Source organism: Salvelinus fontinalis, unplaced genomic scaffold, assembly GCF_029448725.1.
Source record: "Salvelinus fontinalis isolate EN_2023a unplaced genomic scaffold, ASM2944872v1 scaffold_0137, whole genome shotgun sequence".
Classification (NCBI taxonomy): domain Eukaryota; kingdom Metazoa; phylum Chordata; class Actinopteri; order Salmoniformes; family Salmonidae; genus Salvelinus; species Salvelinus fontinalis.
The window spans coordinates 301,516-324,060 of record NW_026600346.1 but is presented as its reverse complement, the minus strand read 5'-3'; the positions used below and the strand labels follow the sequence as shown (position 1 = coordinate 324,060).

Here is a 22,545-nt window from a genome sequence, read left to right as displayed (position 1 = left end):
ACAGTCACTGTTGTAGTGGTAATCATGGGTCAGTCACTGTTGTAGAGGTGATCATGGGACAGTCACTGTTATAGTGGTGATCATGGGACAGTCACTGTTGTAGTGGTGATCATGGGACAGTCACTGTTGTAGAGGTAATCATGGGACAGTCACTGTTGTAGAGGTGATCATGGGACAGTCACTGTTGTAGTGGTAATCATGGGACAGTCACTGTTGTAGAGGTGATCATGGGACAGTCACTGTTGTAGAGGTAATCATGGGTCAGTCACTGTTGTAGTGGTAATCATGGGACAGTCACTGTTGTAGTGGTAATCATGGGACAGTCACTGTTGTAGTGGTAATCATGGGACAGTCACTGTTGCTTTGGTAATCATGGGACAGTCACTGTTGTAGAGGTAATCATGGGACAGTCACTGTTGTAGAGGTAATCATGGGACAGTCACTGTTGTATTGGTAATCATGGGACAGTCACTGTTGCTTTGGTAATCATGGGACACTCACTGTTGCTTTGGTAGTCATGGGACAGTCACTGTTGTAGAGGTAATCATGGGACAGTCACTGTTGTAGAGGTGATCATGGGACAGTCACTGTTGTAGAGGTAATCATGGGACAGTCACTGTTGTATTGGTAATCATGGGACAGTCACTGTTGCGTTGGTAATCATGGGACAGTCACTGTTGTAGAGGTAATCATGGGACAGTCACTGTTGTAGAGGTAATCATGGGACAGTCACTGTTGTAGTGGTAATCATGGGACAGTCACTGTTGTAGTGGTAATCATGGGACAGTCACTGTTGTAGTGGTGATCATGGGACAGTCACTGTTGTATTGGTAATCATGGGACAGTCACTGTTGTATTGGTAATCATGGGACAGTCACTGTTGTAGAGGTGATCATGGGACAGTCACTGTTGTAGTGGTAATCATGGGACAGTCACTGTTGTAGAGGTAATCATGGGACAGTCACTGTTGTAGTGGTAATCATGGGACAGTCACTGTTGTAGTGGTAATCATGGGACAGTCACTGTTGTAGTGGTAATCATGGGACAGTCACTGTTGTAGAGGTAATCATGGGACAGTCACTGTTGTAGAGGTGATCATGGGACAGTCTCTGTTGTAGTGGTGATCATGGGACAGTCACTGTTGTAGAGGTAATCATGGGACAGTCACTGTTGTAGAGGTAATCATGGGACAGTCACTGTTGTAGAGGTGATCATGGGACAGTCACTGTTGTAGAGGTAATCATGGGACAGTCACTGTTGTAGAGGTGATCATGGGACAGTCTCTGTTGTAGTGGTGATCATGGGACAGTCACTGTTGTAGAGGTAATCATGGGACAGTCACTGTTGTAGAGGTAATCATGGGACAGTCACTGTTGTAGAGGTGATCATGGGACAGTCACTGTTGTAGTGGTAATCATGGGACAGTCACTGTTGTAGAGGTAATCATGGGACAGTCACTGTTGTAGTGGTAATCATGGGACAGTCACTGTTGTAGAGGTAATCATGGGACAGTCACTATTGTAGAGGTGATCATGGGACAGTCACTGTTGTGGTGGTAATCATGGGACAGTCACTGTTGTAGAGGTAATCATGGGACAGTCACTGTTGTAGAGGTAATCATGGGACAGTCACTGTTGTAGTGGTAATCATGGGACAGTCACTGTTGTAGAGGTGATCATGGGACAGTCACTGTTGTATTGGTAATCATGGGACAGTCACTGTTGCTTTGGTAATCATGGGACAGTCACTGTTGTAGAGGTAATCATGGGACAGTCACTGTTGTAGAGGTAATCATGGGACAGTCACTGTTGTAGAGGTAATCATGGGACAGTCACTGTTGTAGTGGTGATCATGGGACAGTCACTGTTGTAGAGGTAATCATGGGACAGTCACTGTTGTAGAGGTAATCATGGGACAGTCACTGTTGTAGAGGTAATCATGGGACAGTCACTGTTGTGGTGGTAATCATGGGACAGTCACTGTTGTAGTGGTAATCATGGGACAGTCACTGTTGTAGTGGTAACCATGGGACAGTCACTGTTGTAGAGGTAATCATGGGACAGTCACTGTTGTAGAGGTGATCATGGGACAGTCACTGTTGTAGAGGTAATCATGGGACAGTCACTGTTGTAGAGGTAATCATGGGACAGTCACTGTTGTAGAGGTGATTATGGGACAGTCACTGTTGTAGTGGTAATCATGGGACAGTCACTGTTGTAGAGGTAATCATGGGACAGTCACTGTTGTAGAGGTGATCATGGGACAGTCACTGTTGTAGAGGTGATCATGGGACAGTCACTGTTGTAGAGGTGATCATGGGACAGTCACTGTTGTAGAGGTGATCATGGGACAGTCACTGTTGTGGTGGTAATCATGGGACAGTCACTGTTGTAGTGGTAACCATGGGACAGTCACCGTTGTAGAGGTAATCATGGGACAGTCACTGTTGTAGAGGTGATCATGGGACAGTCACTGTTGTAGAGGTAATCATGGGACAGTCACTGTTGTAGTGGTAATCATGGGACAGTCACTGTTGTAGAGGTAATCATGGGACAGTCACTATTGTAGAGGTGATCATGGGACAGTCACTGTTGTGGTGGTAATCATGGGACAGTCACTGTTGTAGAGGTAATCATGGGACAGTCACTGTTGTAGAGGTAATCATGGGACAGTCACTGTTGTAGAGGTGATCATGGGACAGTCACTGTTGTAGAGGTGATCATGGGACAGTCACTGTTGGTAATCATGGGACAGTCACTGTTGTAGAGGTAATCATGGGACAGTCACTGTTGTAGAGGTAATCATGGGACAGTCACTGTTGTATTGGTAATCATGGGACAGTCACTGTTGCTTTGGTAATCATGGGACAGTCACTGTTGTAGAGGTGATCATGGGACAGTCTCTGTTGTAGAGGTAATCATGGGACAGTCACTGTTGTATTGGTAATCATGGGACAGTCACTGTTGCTTTGGTAATCATGGGACAGTCACTGTTGTAGAGGTGATCATGGGACAGTCTCTGTTGTAGAGGTAATCATGGGACAGTCACCGTTGTAGAGGTAATCATGGGACAGTCACTGTTGTATTGGTAATCATGGGACAGTCACTGTTGCTTTGGTAATCATGGGACAGTCACTGTTGTAGAGGTAATCATGGGACAGTCACTGTTGTAGTGGTAATCATGGGACAGTCACTGTTGTAGAGGTAATCATGGGACAGTCACTATTGTAGAGGTGATCATGGGACAGTCACTGTTGTGGTGGTAATCATGGGACAGTCACTGTTGTAGAGGTAATCATGGGACAGTCACTGTTGTAGAGGTAATCATGGGACAGTCACTGTTGTAGAGGTGATCATGGGACAGTCACTGTTGTAGAGGTGATCATGGGACAGTCACTGTTGGTAATCATGGGACAGTCACTGTTGTAGAGGTAATCATGGGACAGTCACTGTTGTAGAGGTAATCATGGGACAGTCACTGTTGTATTGGTAATCATGGGACAGTCACTGTTGCTTTGGTAATCATGGGACAGTCACTGTTGTAGAGGTAATCATGGGACAGTCACTGTTGTAGAGGTGATCATGGGACAGTCACTGTTGTAGAGGTAATCATGGGACAGTCACTGTTGTAGTGGTAATCATGGGTCAGTCACTGTTGTAGAGGTGATCATGGGACAGTCACTGTTGTAGTGGTGATCATGGGACAGTCACTGTTGTAGTGGTGATCATGGGACAGTCACTGTTGTAGAGGTAATCATGGGACAGTCACTGTTGTAGAGGTGATCATGGGACAGTCACTGTTGTAGTGGTAATCATGGGACAGTCACTGTTGTAGAGGTGATCATGGGACAGTCACTGTTGTAGAGGTAATCATGGGTCAGTCACTGTTGTAGTGGTAATCATGGGACAGTCACTGTTGTAGTGGTAATCATGGGACAGTCACTGTTGTAGTGGTAATCATGGGACAGTCACTGTTGCTTTGGTAATCATGGGACAGTCACTGTTGTAGAGGTAATCATGGGACAGTCACTGTTGTAGAGGTAATCATGGGACAGTCACTGTTGTATTGGTAATCATGGGACAGTCACTGTTGCTTTGGTAATCATGGGACAGTCACTGTTGCTTTGGTAGTCATGGGACAGTCACTGTTGTAGAGGTAATCATGGGACAGTCACTGTTGTAGAGGTGATCATGGGACAGTCACTGTTGTAGAGGTAATCATGGGACAGTCACTGTTGTATTGGTAATCATGGGACAGTCACTGTTGCGTTGGTAATCATGGGACAGTCACTGTTGTAGAGGTAATCATGGGACAGTCACTGTTGTAGAGGTAATCATGGGACAGTCACTGTTGTAGTGGTAATCATGGGACAGTCACTGTTGTAGTGGTAATCATGGGACAGTCACTGTTGTAGTGGTGATCATGGGACAGTCACTGTTGTATTGGTAATCATGGGACAGTCACTGTTGTATTGGTAATCATGGGACAGTCACTGTTGTAGAGGTGATCATGGGACAGTCACTGTTGTAGTGGTAATCATGGGACAGTCACTGTTGTAGAGGTAATCATGGGACAGTCACTGTTGTAGTGGTAATCATGGGACAGTCACTGTTGTAGTGGTAATCATGGGACAGTCACTGTTGTAGTGGTAATCATGGGACAGTCACTGTTGTAGAGGTAATCATGGGACAGTCACTGTTGTAGAGGTGATCATGGGACAGTCTCTGTTGTAGTGGTGATCATGGGACAGTCACTGTTGTAGAGGTAATCATGGGACAGTCACTGTTGTAGAGGTAATCATGGGACAGTCACTGTTGTAGAGGTGATCATGGGACAGTCACTGTTGTAGAGGTAATCATGGGACAGTCACTGTTGTAGAGGTGATCATGGGACAGTCTCTGTTGTAGTGGTGATCATGGGACAGTCACTGTTGTAGAGGTAATCATGGGACAGTCACTGTTGTAGAGGTAATCATGGGACAGTCACTGTTGTAGAGGTGATCATGGGACAGTCACTGTTGTAGTGGTAATCATGGGACAGTCACTGTTGTAGAGGTAATCATGGGACAGTCACTGTTGTAGTGGTAATCATGGGACAGTCACTGTTGTAGAGGTAATCATGGGACAGTCACTATTGTAGAGGTGATCATGGGACAGTCACTGTTGTGGTGGTAATCATGGGACAGTCACTGTTGTAGAGGTAATCATGGGACAGTCACTGTTGTAGAGGTAATCATGGGACAGTCACTGTTGTAGTGGTAATCATGGGACAGTCACTGTTGTAGAGGTGATCATGGGACAGTCACTGTTGTATTGGTAATCATGGGACAGTCACTGTTGCTTTGGTAATCATGGGACAGTCACTGTTGTAGAGGTAATCATGGGACAGTCACTGTTGTAGAGGTAATCATGGGACAGTCACTGTTGTAGAGGTAATCATGGGACAGTCACTGTTGTAGTGGTGATCATGGGACAGTCACTGTTGTAGAGGTAATCATGGGACAGTCACTGTTGTAGAGGTAATCATGGGACAGTCACTGTTGTAGAGGTAATCATGGGACAGTCACTGTTGTGGTGGTAATCATGGGACAGTCACTGTTGTAGTGGTAATCATGGGACAGTCACTGTTGTAGTGGTAACCATGGGACAGTCACTGTTGTAGAGGTAATCATGGGACAGTCACTGTTGTAGAGGTGATCATGGGACAGTCACTGTTGTAGAGGTAATCATGGGACAGTCACTGTTGTAGAGGTAATCATGGGACAGTCACTGTTGTAGAGGTGATTATGGGACAGTCACTGTTGTAGTGGTAATCATGGGACAGTCACTGTTGTAGAGGTAATCATGGGACAGTCACTGTTGTAGAGGTGATCATGGGACAGTCACTGTTGTAGAGGTGATCATGGGACAGTCACTGTTGTAGAGGTGATCATGGGACAGTCACTGTTGTAGAGGTGATCATGGGACAGTCACTGTTGTGGTGGTAATCATGGGACAGTCACTGTTGTAGTGGTAACCATGGGACAGTCACCGTTGTAGAGGTAATCATGGGACAGTCACTGTTGTAGAGGTGATCATGGGACAGTCACTGTTGTAGAGGTAATCATGGGACAGTCACTGTTGTAGTGGTAATCATGGGACAGTCACTGTTGTAGAGGTAATCATGGGACAGTCACTATTGTAGAGGTGATCATGGGACAGTCACTGTTGTGGTGGTAATCATGGGACAGTCACTGTTGTAGAGGTAATCATGGGACAGTCACTGTTGTAGAGGTAATCATGGGACAGTCACTGTTGTAGAGGTGATCATGGGACAGTCACTGTTGTAGAGGTGATCATGGGACAGTCACTGTTGGTAATCATGGGACAGTCACTGTTGTAGAGGTAATCATGGGACAGTCACTGTTGTAGAGGTAATCATGGGACAGTCACTGTTGTATTGGTAATCATGGGACAGTCACTGTTGCTTTGGTAATCATGGGACAGTCACTGTTGTAGAGGTGATCATGGGACAGTCTCTGTTGTAGAGGTAATCATGGGACAGTCACTGTTGTATTGGTAATCATGGGACAGTCACTGTTGCTTTGGTAATCATGGGACAGTCACTGTTGTAGAGGTGATCATGGGACAGTCTCTGTTGTAGAGGTAATCATGGGACAGTCACCGTTGTAGAGGTAATCATGGGACAGTCACTGTTGTATTGGTAATCATGGGACAGTCACTGTTGCTTTGGTAATCATGGGACAGTCACTGTTGTAGAGGTAATCATGGGACAGTCACTGTTGTAGTGGTAATCATGGGACAGTCACTGTTGTAGAGGTAATCATGGGACAGTCACTGTTGTAGAGGTAATCATGGGACAGTCACTGTTGTAGTGGTAATCATGGGACAGTCACTGTTGTAGAGGTAATCATGGGACAGTCACTGTTGTAGAGGTAATCATGGGACAGTCACTGTTATAGTGGTAATCATGGGACAGTCACTGTTGTATTGGTAATCATGGGACAGTCTCTGTTGTAGTGGTAATCATGGGACAGTCACTGTTGTAGAGGTGATTATGGGACAGTCACTGTTGTAGAGGTAATCATGGGACAGTCACTGTTGTAGAGGTAATCATGGGACAGTCACTGTTGTAGAGGTAATCATGGGACAGTCACTGTTATAGTGGTAATCATGGGACAGTCACTGTTGTATTAGTAATCATGGGACAGTCTCTGTTGTAGTGGTGATCATGGGACAGTCACTGTTGTAGAGGTGATCATGGGACAGTCACTGTTGTAGAGGTAATCATGGGACAGTCACTGTTGTAGTGGTAATCATGGGACAGTCACTGTTGTAGTGGTAACCATGGGACAGTCACTGTTGTAGAGGTAATCATGGGACAGTCACTGTTGTAGAGGTGATCATGGGACAGTCACTGTTGTAGAGGTAATCATGGGACAGTCACTGTTGTAGAGGTGATCATGGGACAGTCACTGTTGTAGAGGTAATCATGAGACAGTCACTGTTGTAGTGGTAATCATGGGACAGTCGCTGTTGTAGAGGTGATCATGGGACAGTCACTGTTGTAGAGGTGATCATGGGACAGTCTCTGTTGTAGAGGTAATCATGGGACAGTCACTGTTGCTTTGGTAATCATGGGACAGTCACTGTTGTAGAGGTGATCATGGGACAGTCTCTGTTGTAGTGGTGATCATGGGACAGTCTCTGTTGTAGAGGTAATCATGGGACAGTCACCGTTGTAGAGGTAATCATGGGACAGTCACTGTTGCTTTGGTAATCATGGGACAGTCACTGTTGTAGAGGTGATCATGGGACAGTCTCTGTTGTAGAGGTAATCATGGGACAGTCACCGTTGCTTTGGTAATCATGGGACAGTCACTGTTGTAGAGGTAATCATGGGACAGTCACTGTTGTAGAGGTGATTATGGGACAGTCACTGTTGTAGAGGTAATCATGGGACAGTCACTGTTATAGTGGTAATCATGGGACAGTCACTGTTGTATTGGTAATCATGGGACAGTCACTGTTGTAGTGGTAATCATGGGACAGTCACTGTTGTAGTGGTAACCATGGGACAGTCACTGTTGTAGAGGTAATCATGGGACAGTCACTGTTGTAGAGGTAATCATGCAACTCCTGATTCTATGGTATGGTATCCAAAACACGACCATCCATAGAAGGCAACGAGTTATCATTCCATTATGGAGAGAGTACCAACACCCACCACCTGAACAATCTGGGTCGGGGACTGAGGAGAGGTATCAGAACCCATTAGGAGGAGAGGTATCAGAACCCAGTAGGAGGAGAGGTATCAGAGCCCATTAGGAGGAGAGGTATCAGAACCCATTAAGAGGTACCAGAACCCATTAGGAGGAGAGGTATCAGAACCCATTAGGAGGAGAGGTACCAGAACCCATTAGGAGGAGAGGTACCAGAACCCATTAGGAGGAGAGGTACCAGAACCCATTAGGAGGAGAGGTACCAGAACCCATTAGGAAGAGAGGTATCAGAACCCATTAGGAGGAGAGGTATCAGAACCCATTAGGAGGAGAGGTGTCAGAACCCATTAGGAGGAGAGGTGTCAGAACCCATTAGGAGGAGAGGTACCAGAACCCATTAGGAGGAGAGGTATCAGAACCCATTAGGAGGAGAGGTACCAGAACCCATTAGGAGGAGAGGTAACAGAACCCCATTAGGAGGAGAGGTATCAAAACCCATTAGGAGGAGAGGTATCAGAACCCATTAGGAGGAGAGGTATCAGAACCCATTAGGAGGAGAAGTATCAGAACCCATTAGGAGGAGAAGTATCAGAACCAATTAGGAGGAGAAGTATTAGAACACATTAGGGGGAGAGGTATCAGAACCCATTAGGAGGAGAGGTGTCAGAACTCATTAGGAGAGGTATCAGAACCCATTAGGAGGAGAGATATCAGAACCCATTAGGAGGAGAAGTATCAGAACCCATTAGGAGGAGAGGTATCAGAACCCATTAGGAGGAGAGGTATCAGAACCCATTAGGAGGAGAGGTATCAGAACCCATTAGGAGGAGAGGTATCAGAACCCATTAGGAGGAGAGGTATCAGAACCCATTAGGAGGAGAGGTATCAGAACCCATTAGGAGGAGAGGTACCAGAACCCATTAGGAGGAGAGGTATCAGAACCCATTAGGAGGAGAGGTAGCAGAACCCATTAGAAGGAGAGGTAGCAGAACCCATTAGGAGGAGAGGTACCAGAACCCATTAGGAGGAGAGGTACCAGAACCCATTAGGAGGAGAGGTAGCAGAACCCATTAGGAGGAGAGGTAGCAGAACCCATTAGGAGGAGAGGTACCAGAACCCATTAGGAGGAGAGGTATCAGAACCCATTAGGAGGAGAGGTATCAGAACCCATTAGGAGGAGAGGCATCAGAACCCATTAGGAGGAGAGGTATCAGAACCCATTAGGAGGAGAGGTACCAGAACCCCTTAGGAGAGGTATCAGAACCCATTAGGAGGAGAGGTATCAGAACCCATTAGGAGGAGAGGTATCAGAACCCATTAGGAGAGGTATCAGAACCCATTAGGAGGAGAGGTATCAGAACCCATTAGGAGGAGAGGTATCAGAACCCATTAGGAGGAGAGGTACCAGAACCCATTAGGAGGAGAGGTATCAGAACCCATTAGGAGGAGAGGTATCAGAACCCATTAGGAGGAGAGGTATCAGAACCCATTAGGAGGAGAGGTACCAGAACTCATTAGGAGGAGAGGTATCAGAACCCATTAGGAGGAGAGGTACCAGAACCCATTAGGAGGAGAGGCATCAGAACCCATTAGGAGGAGAGGTATCAGAACCCATTAGGAGGAGAGGTATCAGAACCCATTAGGAGGAGAGGTATCAGAACCCATTAGGAGGAGAGGTGTCAGAACCCATTAGGAGAAGAGGTGTCAGAACCCATTAGGAGGAGAGGTATCAGAACCCATTAGGAGGAGAGGTAGCAGAACCCATTAGGAGGAGAGGTATCAGAACTCATTAGGAAGAGAGGTACCAGAACCCATTAGGAGGAGAGGTATCAGAACCCATTAGGAGGAGAGGTACCAGAACCCATTAGGAGGAGAGGTATCAGAACCCATTAGGAGGAGAGGTAGCAGAACCCATTAGGAGGAGAGGTATCAGAACCCATTAGGAGGAGAGGTATCAGAACCCATTAGGAGGAGAGATATCAGAACCCATTAGGAGGAGAGGTACCAGAACCCATTAGGAGGAGAGGTATTAGAACCCATTAGGTGGAGAGGTATCAGAACCCATTAGGAGGAGAGGTATCAGAACCCATTAGGAGGAGAGGTTTCAGAACCCATTAGGAGGAGAGGTATCAGAACCCATTAGGAGGAGAGGTATCATAACCCATTATGAGGAGAGGTATCAGAACTCATTAGGAGGAGAGGTATCAGAACCCATTAGGAGGAGAGGTATCAGAACCCATTAGGAGGAGAGGTATCAGAACCCATTAGGAGGAGAAGTATCATAACCCATTAGGAGGAGAGGTATCAGAACCCATTAGGAGGAGAGGTATCAGAACCCATTAGGAGGAGAGGTATCAGAACTCATTAGGAGGAGAGGTATCAGAACCCATTAGGAGGAGAGGTATCAGAACCCATTAGGAGGAGAAGTATCAGAACTCATTAGGAGGAGAGGTATCAGAACCCATTAGGAGGAGAGGTATCAGAACCCATTAGGAGGAGAGGTACCAGAACCCATTAGGAGGAGAGGTATCAGAACCCATTAGGAGGAGAGGTACCAGAACCCATTAGGAGGAGAGGTATCAGAACCCATTAGGAGGAGAGGTGTCAGAACCCATTAGGAGGAGAGGTATCAGAACCCATTAGGAGGAGAGGTATCAGAACCCATTAGGAGGAGAGGTATCAGAACCCATTAGGAGGAGAGGTATCAGAACTCATTAGGAGGAGAGGTGTCAGAACCCATTAGGAGGAGAGGTATCAGAACCCATTAGGAGGAGAGGTATCAGAACCCATTAGGAGGAGAAGTATCATAACCCATTAGGAGGAGAGGTATCAGAACCCATTAGGAAGAGAGGTATCAGAACCCATTAGGAGGAGAGGTATCAGAACCCATTAGGAGGAGAGGTATCAGAACTCATTAGGAGGAGAGGTATCAGAACCCATTAGGAGGAGAGGTATCAGAACCCATTAGGAGGAGAGGTATCAGAACCCATTAGGAGGAGAGGTATCAGAACCCATTAGGAGGAGAGGTATCAGAACCCATTAGGAGGAGAGGCATCAGAACCCATTAGGAGGAGAGGTATCAGAACCCATTAGGAGGAGAGGTATCAGAACCCATTAGGAGGAGAGGTACCAGAACCCATTAGGAGGAGAGGTATCAGAACCCATTAGGAGGAGAGGTATCAGAACCCATTAGGAGGAGAGGTATCAGAACCCATTAGGAGGAGAGGTATCAGAACCCATTAGGAGGAGAGGTATCAGAACCCATTAGGAGGAGAGGTATCAGAACCCATTAGGAGGAGAGGTACCAGAACTCATTAGGAGGAGAGGTATCAGAACCCATTAGGAGTAGAGGTATCAGAACCCATTAGGAGGAGAGATATCAGAACCCATTAGGAGGAGAGGTATCAGAACCCATTAGGAGGAGAGGTATCAGAACCCATTAGGAGTAGAGGTAGCAGAACCCATTAGGAGGAGAGGTATCAGAACTCATTAGGATATTTACATTAGATGCCTTTCTTACCTTTCTGTAGACCAGCATGTTGGGGGGTTCATCAGCCACTCCATTGCTGCTCTGACTATAACTGTTTGTCTGCGCCATGGCTTAACGTGATCTCCTGGCAGTGTGAAGTGCTCCTGGAAGAGAGAGATGGGAAAGAGAAGATGTTTTGTTTTATTTCACCTTTATTTAACCAGGTAGGCTAGTGGAGAACACCTTTATTTAACCAGGTAGGCTAGTGGAGAACACCTTTATTTAACCAGGTAGGCTAGTGGAGAACACCTTTATTTAACCAGGTAGGCTAGTGGAGAACACCTTTATTTAACCAGGTAGGCTAGTGGAGAACACCTTTATTTAACCAGGTAGGCTAGTGGAGAACACCTTTATTTAACCAGGTAGGCTAGTGGAGAACACCTTTATTTAACCAGGTAGGCTAGTGGAGAACACCTTTATTTAACCAGGTAGGCTAGTGGAGAACACCTTTATTTAACCAGGTAGGCTAGTGGAGAACACCTTTATTTAACCAGGTAGGCTAGTGGAGAACACCTTTATTTAACCAGGTAGGCTAGTGGAGAACACCTTTATTTAACCAGGTAGGCTAGTTGAGAACACCTTTATTTGACCAGGTAGACTAGTGGAGAACACCTTTATTTAACCAGGTAGGCTAGTGGAGAACACCTTTATTTAACCAGGTAGATAAGTGGAGAACACCTTTATTTAACCAGGTAGGCTAGTGGAGAACACCTTTATTTAACCAGGTAGGCTAGTGGAGAACACCTTTATTTAACCAGGTAGGCTAGTGGAGAACACCTTTATTTAACCAGGTAGGCTAGTGGAGAACACCTTTATTTAACCAGGTAGGCTAGTGGAGAACACCTTTATTTAACCAGGTAGGCTAGTGGAGAACACCTTTATTTAACCAGGTAGGCTAGTTGAGAACACCTTTATTTAACCAGGTAGGCTAGTTGAGAACAAGTTCTCATTTACAACTGCGACCTGGCCAAGATAAAGCAAAGCAATTCGACACATACAACAACACAGAGTTACACATGGAATAAACAAAACATACAGTCAATAATACAGTAGAAAAAGAACATTGAAAAGAAAAATGAAAAAATCTATGTACAGTGTGTGCAAGGGAGGTAAGGCAATAAATAGGCCATAGTGGCAAAATAATTACAATTTAGCAAATAAACACTGGAGTGATAGATGTGCAGAAGATGAATGTGCAAGTAGAGATATTGAGGTGCAAAGGAGCAAAAAATAAATAAATAACAGTGTGGGGGATGAGGTAGTTGGGTGGGCAATTTACAGATGGGCAATTTACAGATGGGCTATGTACAGGTGCAGTGATCTGTGAGCTGCTCTGACAGCTGGTGCTTAAAGCTAGTGAGGGAGATGTGAGTCTCCAGCTTCTGTTAACTATTGCGGATAGCCTACACCCAATCACTCTTCTGTTTCATTTTAGGATTACAATTCAGGTATTTTGTCTTGGAAATATCTAGTTTCAGAATAAAAACATGTAAAATCCTGAACCTTTCAGTGAAAAAACGTAGCTTTAGTGTAGATAACCCTCACAATACTTATTTTTCTTCTCAAAATGAGCAATCAACTTATTTTACATCGATGTTATGGAACCGTCAAGGAAGGAGGTGACACCTTATTCAAATATGATGTTAAATGACCGTATCCTAGTCGGTTTTAAAAACGGAAACTTTTAAGTGTATCAACATGCACAGGGTAGCAAGCCACCCACATGAATCTATTCAATAACTAAGGGGTGAAACGCCAGTAATATATTAGGAGCTACTATCGGTTCCAGGACCTGGGACAGCTCCTATAGCTAAAGTGAGGCGCGCAATGCAACTAGTACAGCTATCCGGTCTAGATTTGTTGTCCCGGTACGTTCCCCGGAGGAGAAAACAAAGACGTGTTGCTAGCTAAACCACGAGAGATATTTGAGGTGTATCCTACCCCGATCAAAGCCCGTGAGGAAGACTCTGTGTTCCGATAGAGACCGTCAGATCAGGTTGTCAGTTGTCAGTCGAAGGAATGTGATGATAATTCATTGGAAATGATGTAAATATGGCGTTCTTTCTATCGATGCTTGCAGTCAGACTGTGGCGCTCTCTCTACCAGTCCTCTCCTCTTTACTCTTCTCTTCTCTCTACACCACGAACGGAGCTTGATGTCAGGCACAGATTATCTATTATATTGGACAGATAATCAAGTGGCCGCTCTAACAATGGAAAATAAGTGTCCTCAAAAATGGAAGGTAGTCCGGAGGCGTGAAGATCAGGTGGGACCATTCTAACCAATGACAGTGCAGATACGCAGGTAAACGACAGGCACAACGGTTTCCAATAGTTACCAAAGCCACAAAGTCAAAACGTCTATCACAAATTAATTGAGCTTTTTGGTCTTCATTTAAGGTTAGGCATAAGGTTAGCAGTGTGACTAGGGTTAGGTTTAAAATCACATTTTAAGAAGATAAATTGTACACATGGGCGGTTTTTAAGACTTTGTGGCTGTGATAACTAGTGACGACCAGACACAACTCCGATATAAAGTGTTTTTTTCTCAAAGTTGCCCGGATGTCTCGTGTCCTACTTATATCAGTACACTCGTAATAACCTCATCATGAAGAAACGTCTGTTTGATCAAATAAGCCATACGTGTTTTTTAAAACAAATTTTACAACCTCTCATAGACCTCCATATAAAAAGATCCTCACCGGTGAGTGAAAACAACGAAAAAATGACACCTGCTGGAAAAGACAGTTTGGCGGCCCAGCTATCCCTCTCGCTTCACCATCCTCTCTGTTACAGACGGGCGCGGGGCTGGCGGGAGCGCGCTCATAACTAGCACGTGGACGCGCATCGACTCCTTGGCCAATCACGTGTCAGGAATCTCGAGCGCCTTGACAACTGCACGGCTAAAAAGGCATCGACCTCCGTCCTCCCTCTCCTCTCCACACAACCTGCCTTCCTGCCATATATCTCAAAGAACAAATTAATGTAACAGTCTAATAGTACTGCCTCTACAATAAACAATAGATAAGGTTTATGGCTTATTATGTTCTTTTGTAGACCAAGGTGTTATACTGAAAATGTATCAAGAAAGATATCTTTCCCCTCTTTTCAAAGGGAAAAGAGTACACATTTTTATTAAATTTTTTAAATGTTGAAAAGCATTTCGTAACCTAACACTCGAGCTTGACTATTTTCCCTCTTACTGGCTCTGACTTTGCTGGTAGCTATTTTACTGAGGAAAACATGGACTCACTACGAGTGTGATATGTGGTGGCTGTCTGAAGAGGAATGCACTAACTGTAAGTCTCTCTGGATAAGAGCATCGGCTAAATGACTAACATGATCGATTGTAAAAGGGTAAAGGCCTTCGCTGTTTCAACACAATACGAATCACTGAAAACATTAATTATATAAAGGTATCATCAAACAGTTTACTGTCTGTACATCTTAGTTAGTATGTCCCCTGTGTCTAGCTGGAGTCATCATCTGTACTAACACAATGGAAGTGAACTCAAACAGTTCATAGACTCCTGAAGCTTGAAGACAAACAGTTCATTGACTCCTGAAGATTGAAGACAAACAGTTCATTGACTCCTGAAGATTGAAGACAAACAGTTCATTGACTCCTGAGTCTTGAAGACAAACAGTTCATTGACTCCTGAAGATTGAAAACAAACAGTTCATTGACTCCTGAGTCTTGAAGACAAACTGTTTATTGACTCCTGAGTCTTGAAGACAAACAGTTCATTGACTCCTGAGGATGGAAGACAAACAGTTCATTGACTCCTGAGTCTTGAAGACAAACAGTTCATTGACTCCTGAGTCTTGAAGACAAACAGTTCATTGACTCCTGATGAGTGAAGACAAACAGTTCATTGACTCCTGAGGATGGAAGACAAATAGTTCATTGACTCCTGCTGGACTGACTGCTTCGTGTGTTGAATGCACAATCAACCAGATGGTCCTATCACACCGTGTACGTTCTCCTACCTAATCCACCAGACGTTCCTGAGATGTAGGATCCACACCCTGTACGTTCTCCTACCTAATCCACCAGACGTTCCTGAGACGTAGGATCCACACCGTGTAACGTTCTACTACCTAATCCACCAGACGTTCCTGAGACGTAGGATCCACACCGTGTAACGTTCTACTACCTAATCCACCAGACGTTCCTGAGACGTAGGATCCACACCGTGTAACGTTCTACTACCTAATCCACCAGACGTTCCTGAGACGTAGGATCCACACCGTGTAACGTTCTACTACCTAATCCACCAGACGTTCCTGAGACGTAGGATCCACACCGTGTAACGTTCTACTACCTAATCCACCAGACGTTCCTGAGACGTAGGATCCACACCGTGTAACGTTCTACTACCTAATCCACCAGACGTTCCTGAGACGTAGGATCCACACCGTGTAACGTTCTACCACCTAATCCACCAGACGTTCCTGAGACGTAGGATCCACACCGTGTAACGTTCTACCACCTAATCGAGGAAATCTTTGACATCTCCCCAAAAGCTAAAATATTTCAAATGGGAAAAAACACCATCAGATTGAGTATAACCTGAACACGACAATTTGCAGACTTTTGTGTCAATGAATAAAGCATCGATGTTGAAATATGCATGTGGTTGTGGCTAAGGGCAGATAATGAGAAACAGGTCTTATAGCCTGGTTTCCATACTAATGAACAAGCCTCTGCCAGAAAGGGCATGACTTGCTAATGCCTCCTCTCCTAATCAGCTAGCCCACAATCAACACATCTCAGCAGGGGTCCAGCTAACAGAGCCAGGGCCTGCGTCCCAAACGGCTCCCTATTCCCTATACAGTGGAATACTTTTCTCCAGAGCCCTACGGCTCGTGGTCAAAAGAAGTGTACTCTATAGGGAATAGGGTGCCAATTGTGTTGCAGTTAAGGTCGGCAGGGTGTCTGCCCTTAGCCAGGCTGCCACGGCTCTGGAGGTCTGAGCTAAGTCCTTCCCCAGGGGAGATACCTGCTGGTCTCCTACATGTCACTCTAACTCTCCTCATCTCGCCTCTCTGTCCTAAATGGAACCCTATTCCCTGTAAAGTGCACTACTTTATACTACAGCCCTATTCCCTATATAGTGCACTACTTTATACTACAGCCCTATTCCCTATATAGTGCACTACTTTATACTACAGCCCTATTCCCTATATAGTGCACTACTTTATACTACAGCCCTATTCCCTATATAGTGCACTACTTTATACTACAGCCCTATATAGTGCACTACTTTATACTACAGCCCTATTCCCTATATAGTGCACTACTTTATACTACAGCCCTATTCCCTATATAGTGCACTACTTTATACTACAGCCCTATTCCCTATATAGTGCACTACTTTAGAACAGAACCCTATTTGGGACACAGGCCTCCCTGTCTCAATAAGCTTACAGCCAGGTCTATATCCCCATTAGTTAGTCCAGGTCTATATCCCCATTAGTTAGTCCAGGTCTATATCCCCATTAGTTTGTCCAGGTCTATATCCCCCTTAGTTAGTCCAGGTCTATATCCCCATTAGTTAGTCCAGGTCTATATCCCCATTAGTTAGTCCAGGTCTATATCCCCATTAGTTAGTCCAGGTCTATATCCCCATTAGTTAGTCCAGGTCTATATCCCCATTAGTTAGTCCAGACCAGAGAGGTAGTAGGATTACGGTGGTGACAGACAGGTCTATATCCCCATTAGTTAGTCCAGGTCTATATCCCCATTAGTTAGTCCAGGTCTATATCCCCATTAGTTAGTCCAGACCAGAGAGGTAGTAGGATTACGGTGGTGACAGACAGGTCTATATCCCCATTAGTTAGTCCAGGTCTATATCCCCATTAGTTAGTCCAGACCAGAGAGGTAGTAGGATTACGGTGGTGACAGACAGGTCTATATCCCCATTAGTTAGTCCAGGTCTATATCCCCATTAGTTAGTCCAGACCAGAGAGGTAGTAGGATTACGGTGGTGACAGACAGGTCTATATCCCCATTAGTTAGTCCAGGTCTATGTCCCCATTAGTTAGTCCAGGTCTATATCCCCATTAGTTAGTCCAGGTCTATGTCCCCATTAGTTAGTCCAGGTCTATATCCCCATTAGTTAGTCCAGGTCTATGTCCCCATTAGTTAGTCCAGGTCTATATCCCCATTAGTTAGTCCAGGTCTATATCCCCATTAGTTAGTCCAGGTCTATGTCCCCATTAGTTAGTCCAGGTCTATGTCCCCATTAGTTAGTCCAGACCAGAGAGGTAGTAGGATTATGGTGCTGACAGGAACAGTTGAAGTCGGAAGTTTACATACACTTTTTACTGTGGTCTTGGTTGATTTCTTTGGATTTTCCCATGATGTCAAGTAAAGAGACACTGAGATTGAAGGTAGGCCTTGAAATACATCCACAGGTACACCTCCAATTGACTCAAATGACGTCAATTAGCCTATCTGAAGCTTCTAAAGCCATGACATCATTTTCCGGAATTTTCCAAGCTGTTTAAAGGCACAGTCATCTTAATGTATGTAAACTTCTGACTCACTGGAATTGTGATACTGTGAATTATAAGTGAAATTATCTGTCTGTAAACAATTGTTGGATGAAGTACTTGTGTCATGCACAAAGTAGATGTCCTAACTGACTTTCCAAAACTATAGTTTGTTAACAATACATTTGTGGAGTGGTTGAAAAACGAGTTTTAATGACTCCAACCTAAGTGGATGTAAACTTCCGACTTCAACTGTATGTATCTATGTAATTGTAAATTAATCTATGTAGTTGTATATGTATCTTTGTAAAAAATAGGGACCACAATGGAAATAAGTTCCCAGTCACTTTAAAAATATATGTTTTTTTTTACTGACAAATAATATCAATCAATTTATTAATTAATCAATCCAAACTGTGCAGTAGCCAATTGATGAATAGAAAGACAGCTCTTACAAAACACCTAAAAGTTTAATGACTTTCAGAGATTGTCAAGCCAAGCCTTAGATACTGGGTAAGACTACGAGGTAGGGAGGAATGTTCTGTTTGTCCACCTTGTCTATTTATTGTGGTGTTGAAACACACAAACCATGATATTGAAGTCAGGATGCTTTGTTTATTGGGTTGCATTGTCACAGAAACCTGTTGGTGGGAAAATGTCATCAAAATGTTGAAAATGTGATTCCCCCCCCCCCCGAGCTGATCGTCTGACGCCGGCTCTGATTTATAGTGTAATGAGACAGACGGAGAGGGAGCTCATCGGTGGTGGTCGCCGAACCCACAGCTTCTACTGTACCACAAAAGCATGCAGAAGTGGCACAGTTGATATCCATGTTTATGAACACGGGGTTATTTGAGGTTAGATGTTTGAGTTGCGGCCCTTGATAAACACACCTCATTGAAGGCTTGATGGCAAGTTGCTTCGGGTGTGCTTGTCCAGGGTTACAAAAAAGCTGTCTTCTGTTGGGGGTACTGGAGAACCAGGGTTGGGGGGTACTGGAGGACCAGGGTTGGGGGGTACTGGAGGACCAGGGTTGGGCTGTTGGGGGTACTGGAGGACCAGGGTTGGGCTGTTGAGGGTACTGGAGGACCAGGGTTGGGGGGTACTGGAGGACCACGGTTGGGGGGTACTGGAGGACCAGGGTTGGGCTGTTGGGGGGTACTGGAGGACCAGGGTTGGGGGGTACTGGAGGACCAGGGTTGGGCTGTTGGGGGGTACTGGAGGACCAGGGTTGGGGGGTACTGGAGGACCAGGGTTGGGCTGTTGGGGGGTACTGGAGGACCAGGGTTGGGGGGTACTGGAGGACCAGGGTTGGGCTGTTGGGGGTACTGGAGGACCAGGGTTGGGCTGTTGGGGGGTACTGGAGGACCAGGGTTGGGCTGTTGGGGGGTACTGGAGGACCAGGGTTGGGCTGTTGGGGGGTACTGGAGGACCAGGGTTGGGCGGTTGGGGGGTACTGGAGGACCAGGGTTGGGCTGTTGGGGGGTACTGGAGGACCAGGGTTGGGCTGTTGGGGGGTACTGGAGGACCAGGGTTGGGCTGTTGGGGGGTACTGGAGGACCAGGGTTGGGCTGTTGGGGGGTACTGGAGGACCAGGGTTGGGCTGTTGGGGGGTACTGGAGGACCAGGGTTGGGCTGTTGGGGGGTACTGGAGGACCAGGGTTGGGCGGTTGGGGGTACTGGAGGACCAGGGTTGGGCTGTTGGGGGGTACTGGAGGACCAGGGTTGGGCGGTTGGGGGTACTGGAGGACCAGGGTTGGGCGGTTGAGGGGTACTGGAGGACCAGGGTTGGGCTGTTGGGGGGTACTGGAGGACCAGGGTTGGGGGTACTGGAGGACCAGGGTTGGGGGTACTGGAGGACCAGGGTTGGGCTGTTGGGGGGTACTGGAGGACCAGGGTTGGGGGTACTGGAGGACCAGGGTTGGGCTGTTGGGGGGTACTGGAGGACCAGGGTTGGGCTGTTGAGGGTACTGGAGGACCAGGGTTGGGGGGCACTGGAGGACCAGGGTTGGGCTGTTGGGGGGTACTGGAGGACCAGGGTTGGGCTGTTGGGGGGTACTGGAGGACCAGGGTTGGGCTGTTGGGGGGTACTGGAGGACCAGGGTTGGGCTGTTGGGGGGTACTGGAGGACCAGGGTTGGGCTGTTGGGGGGTACTGGAGGACCAGGGTTGGGCTGTTGGGGGGTACTGGAGGACCAGGGTTGGGCTGTTGGGGGGTACTGGAGGACCAGGGTTGGGCTGTTGGGGGGTACTGGAGGACCAGGGTTGGGGGGTACTGGAGGACCAGGGTTGGGCTGTTGGGGGTACTGGAGGACCAGGGTTGGGCTGTTGGGGGGTACTGGAGGACCAGGGTTGGGCTGTTGGGGGGTACTGGAGGACCAGGGTTGGGCTGTTGGGGGGTACTGGAGGACCAGGGTTGGGCGGTTGGGGGGTACTGGAGGACCAGGGTTGGGCTGTTGGGGGGTACTGGAGGACCAGGGTTGGGCTGTTGGGGGGTACTGGAGGACCAGGGTTGGGCTGTTGGGGGGTACTGGAGGACCAGGGTTGGGCTGTTGGGGGGTACTGGAGGACCAGGGTTGGGCTGTTGGGGGGTACTGGAGGACCAGGGTTGGGCTGTTGGGGGGTACTGGAGGACCAGGGTTGGGCGGTTGGGGGTACTGGAGGACCAGGGTTGGGGGGTACTGGAGGACCAGGGTTGGGCTGTTGGGGGGTACTGGAGGACCAGGGTTGGGGGGTACTGGAGGACCAGGGTTGGGCTGTTGGGGGGTACTGGAGGACCAGGGTTGGGCTGTTGGGGGGTACTGGAGGACCAGGGTTGGGCTGTTGGGGGGTACTGGAGGACCAGGGTTGGGCTGTTGGGGGGTACTGGAGGACCAGGGTTGGGCTGTTGGGGGGTACTGGAGGACCAGGGTTGGGCTGTTGGGGGGTACTGGAGGACCAGGGTTGGGCTGTTGGGGGGTACTGGAGGACCAGGGTTGGGCTGTTGGGGGGTACTGGAGGACCAGGGTTGGGCTGTTGGGGGGTACTGGAGGACCAGGGTTGGGCTGTTGGGGGGTACTGGAGGACCAGGGTTGGGCTGTTGGGGGGTACTGGAGGACCAGGGTTGGGCTGTTGGGGGGGTACTGGAGGACCAGGGTTGGGCTGTTGGGGGGTACTGGAGGACCAGGGTTGGGCTGTTGGGGGGTACTGGAGGACCAGGGTTGGGCTGTTGGGGGGTACTGGAGGACCAGGGTTGGGCTGTTGGGGGGTACTGGAGGACCAGGGTTGGGCTGTTGGGGGGTACTGGAGGACCAGGGTTGGGCTGTTGGGGGGTACTGGAGGACCAGGGTTGGGCTGTTGGGGGGTACTGGAGGACCAGGGTTGGGCTGTTGGGGGGTACTGGAGGACCAGGGTTGGGCTGTTGGGGGGTACTGGAGGACCAGGGTTTGGCTGTTGGGGGTACTGGAGGACCAGGGTTTGGCTGTTGGGGGTACTGGAGGACCAGGGTTGGCTGTTGGGGGGTACTGGAGGACCAGGGTTGGCTGTTGGGGGGTACTGGAGGACCAGGGTTGGGGGGTACTGGAGGACCAGGGTTGGGCTGTTGGGGGTACTGGAGGACCAGGGTTGGGCTGTTGGGGGGTACTGGAGGACCAGGGTTGGGGGGTACTGGAGGACCAGGGTTGGGCTGTTGGGGGGTAGTGGAGGACCAGGGTTGGGCTGTTGGGGGGTACTGGAGGACCAGGGTTTGGCTGTTGGGGGTACTGGAGGACCAGGGTTTGGCTGTTGGGGGTACTGGAGGACCAGGGTTGGCTGTTGGGGGGGTACTGGAGGACCAGGGTTGGGGGGTACTGGAGGACCAGGGTTGGGCTGTTGGGGGTACTGGAGGACCAGGGTTGGGGGGTACTGGAGGACCAGGGTTGGGCTGTTGGGGGGTACTGGAGGACCAGGGTTGGGCTGTTTGGGGGTACTGGAGGACCAGGGTTGGGCTGTTGGGGGGTAGTGGAGGACCAGGGTTGGGCTGTTGGGGGGTACTGGAGGACCAGGGTTGGGCTGTTGGGGGGTACTGGAGGACCAGGGTTGGGCTGTTGGGGGGTACTGGAGGACCAGGGTTGGGCTGTTGGGGGGTACTGGAGGACCAGGGTTGGGCTGTTGGGGGGTACTGGAGGACCAGGGTTGGGCTGTTGGGGGGTACTGGAGGACCAGGGTTGGGCTGTTGGGGGGTACTGGAGGACCAGGGTTGGGCTGTTGGGGGGTACTGGAGGACCAGGGTTGGGCTGTTGGGGGGTACTGGAGGACCAGGGTTGGGCTGTTGGGGGGTAC

General features: G+C 47.8%; 1 protein-coding gene across 1 annotated transcript in view; it reads right to left on the bottom strand.

Moving 5' to 3' along the window:
* The window catches only part of LOC129843451 (regulator of G-protein signaling 7-like), a 44,350-nt gene extending 30,312 nt beyond the window's left edge, over positions 1-14,038 (bottom strand). Inside the window, exons 1-2 of the mRNA XM_055912162.1 lie at positions 13,692-14,038; positions 11,742-11,854 (exon numbers count right to left, since the gene is read on the bottom strand). Of these exons, the coding sequence (XP_055768137.1) occupies positions 11,742-11,819 (78 nt within the window). The 5' untranslated portion in view covers positions 11,820-11,854; positions 13,692-14,038. The remainder of the gene's footprint in view (positions 1-11,741; positions 11,855-13,691) is intronic.
* Positions 14,039-22,545: the final 8,507 nt, after the last annotated feature.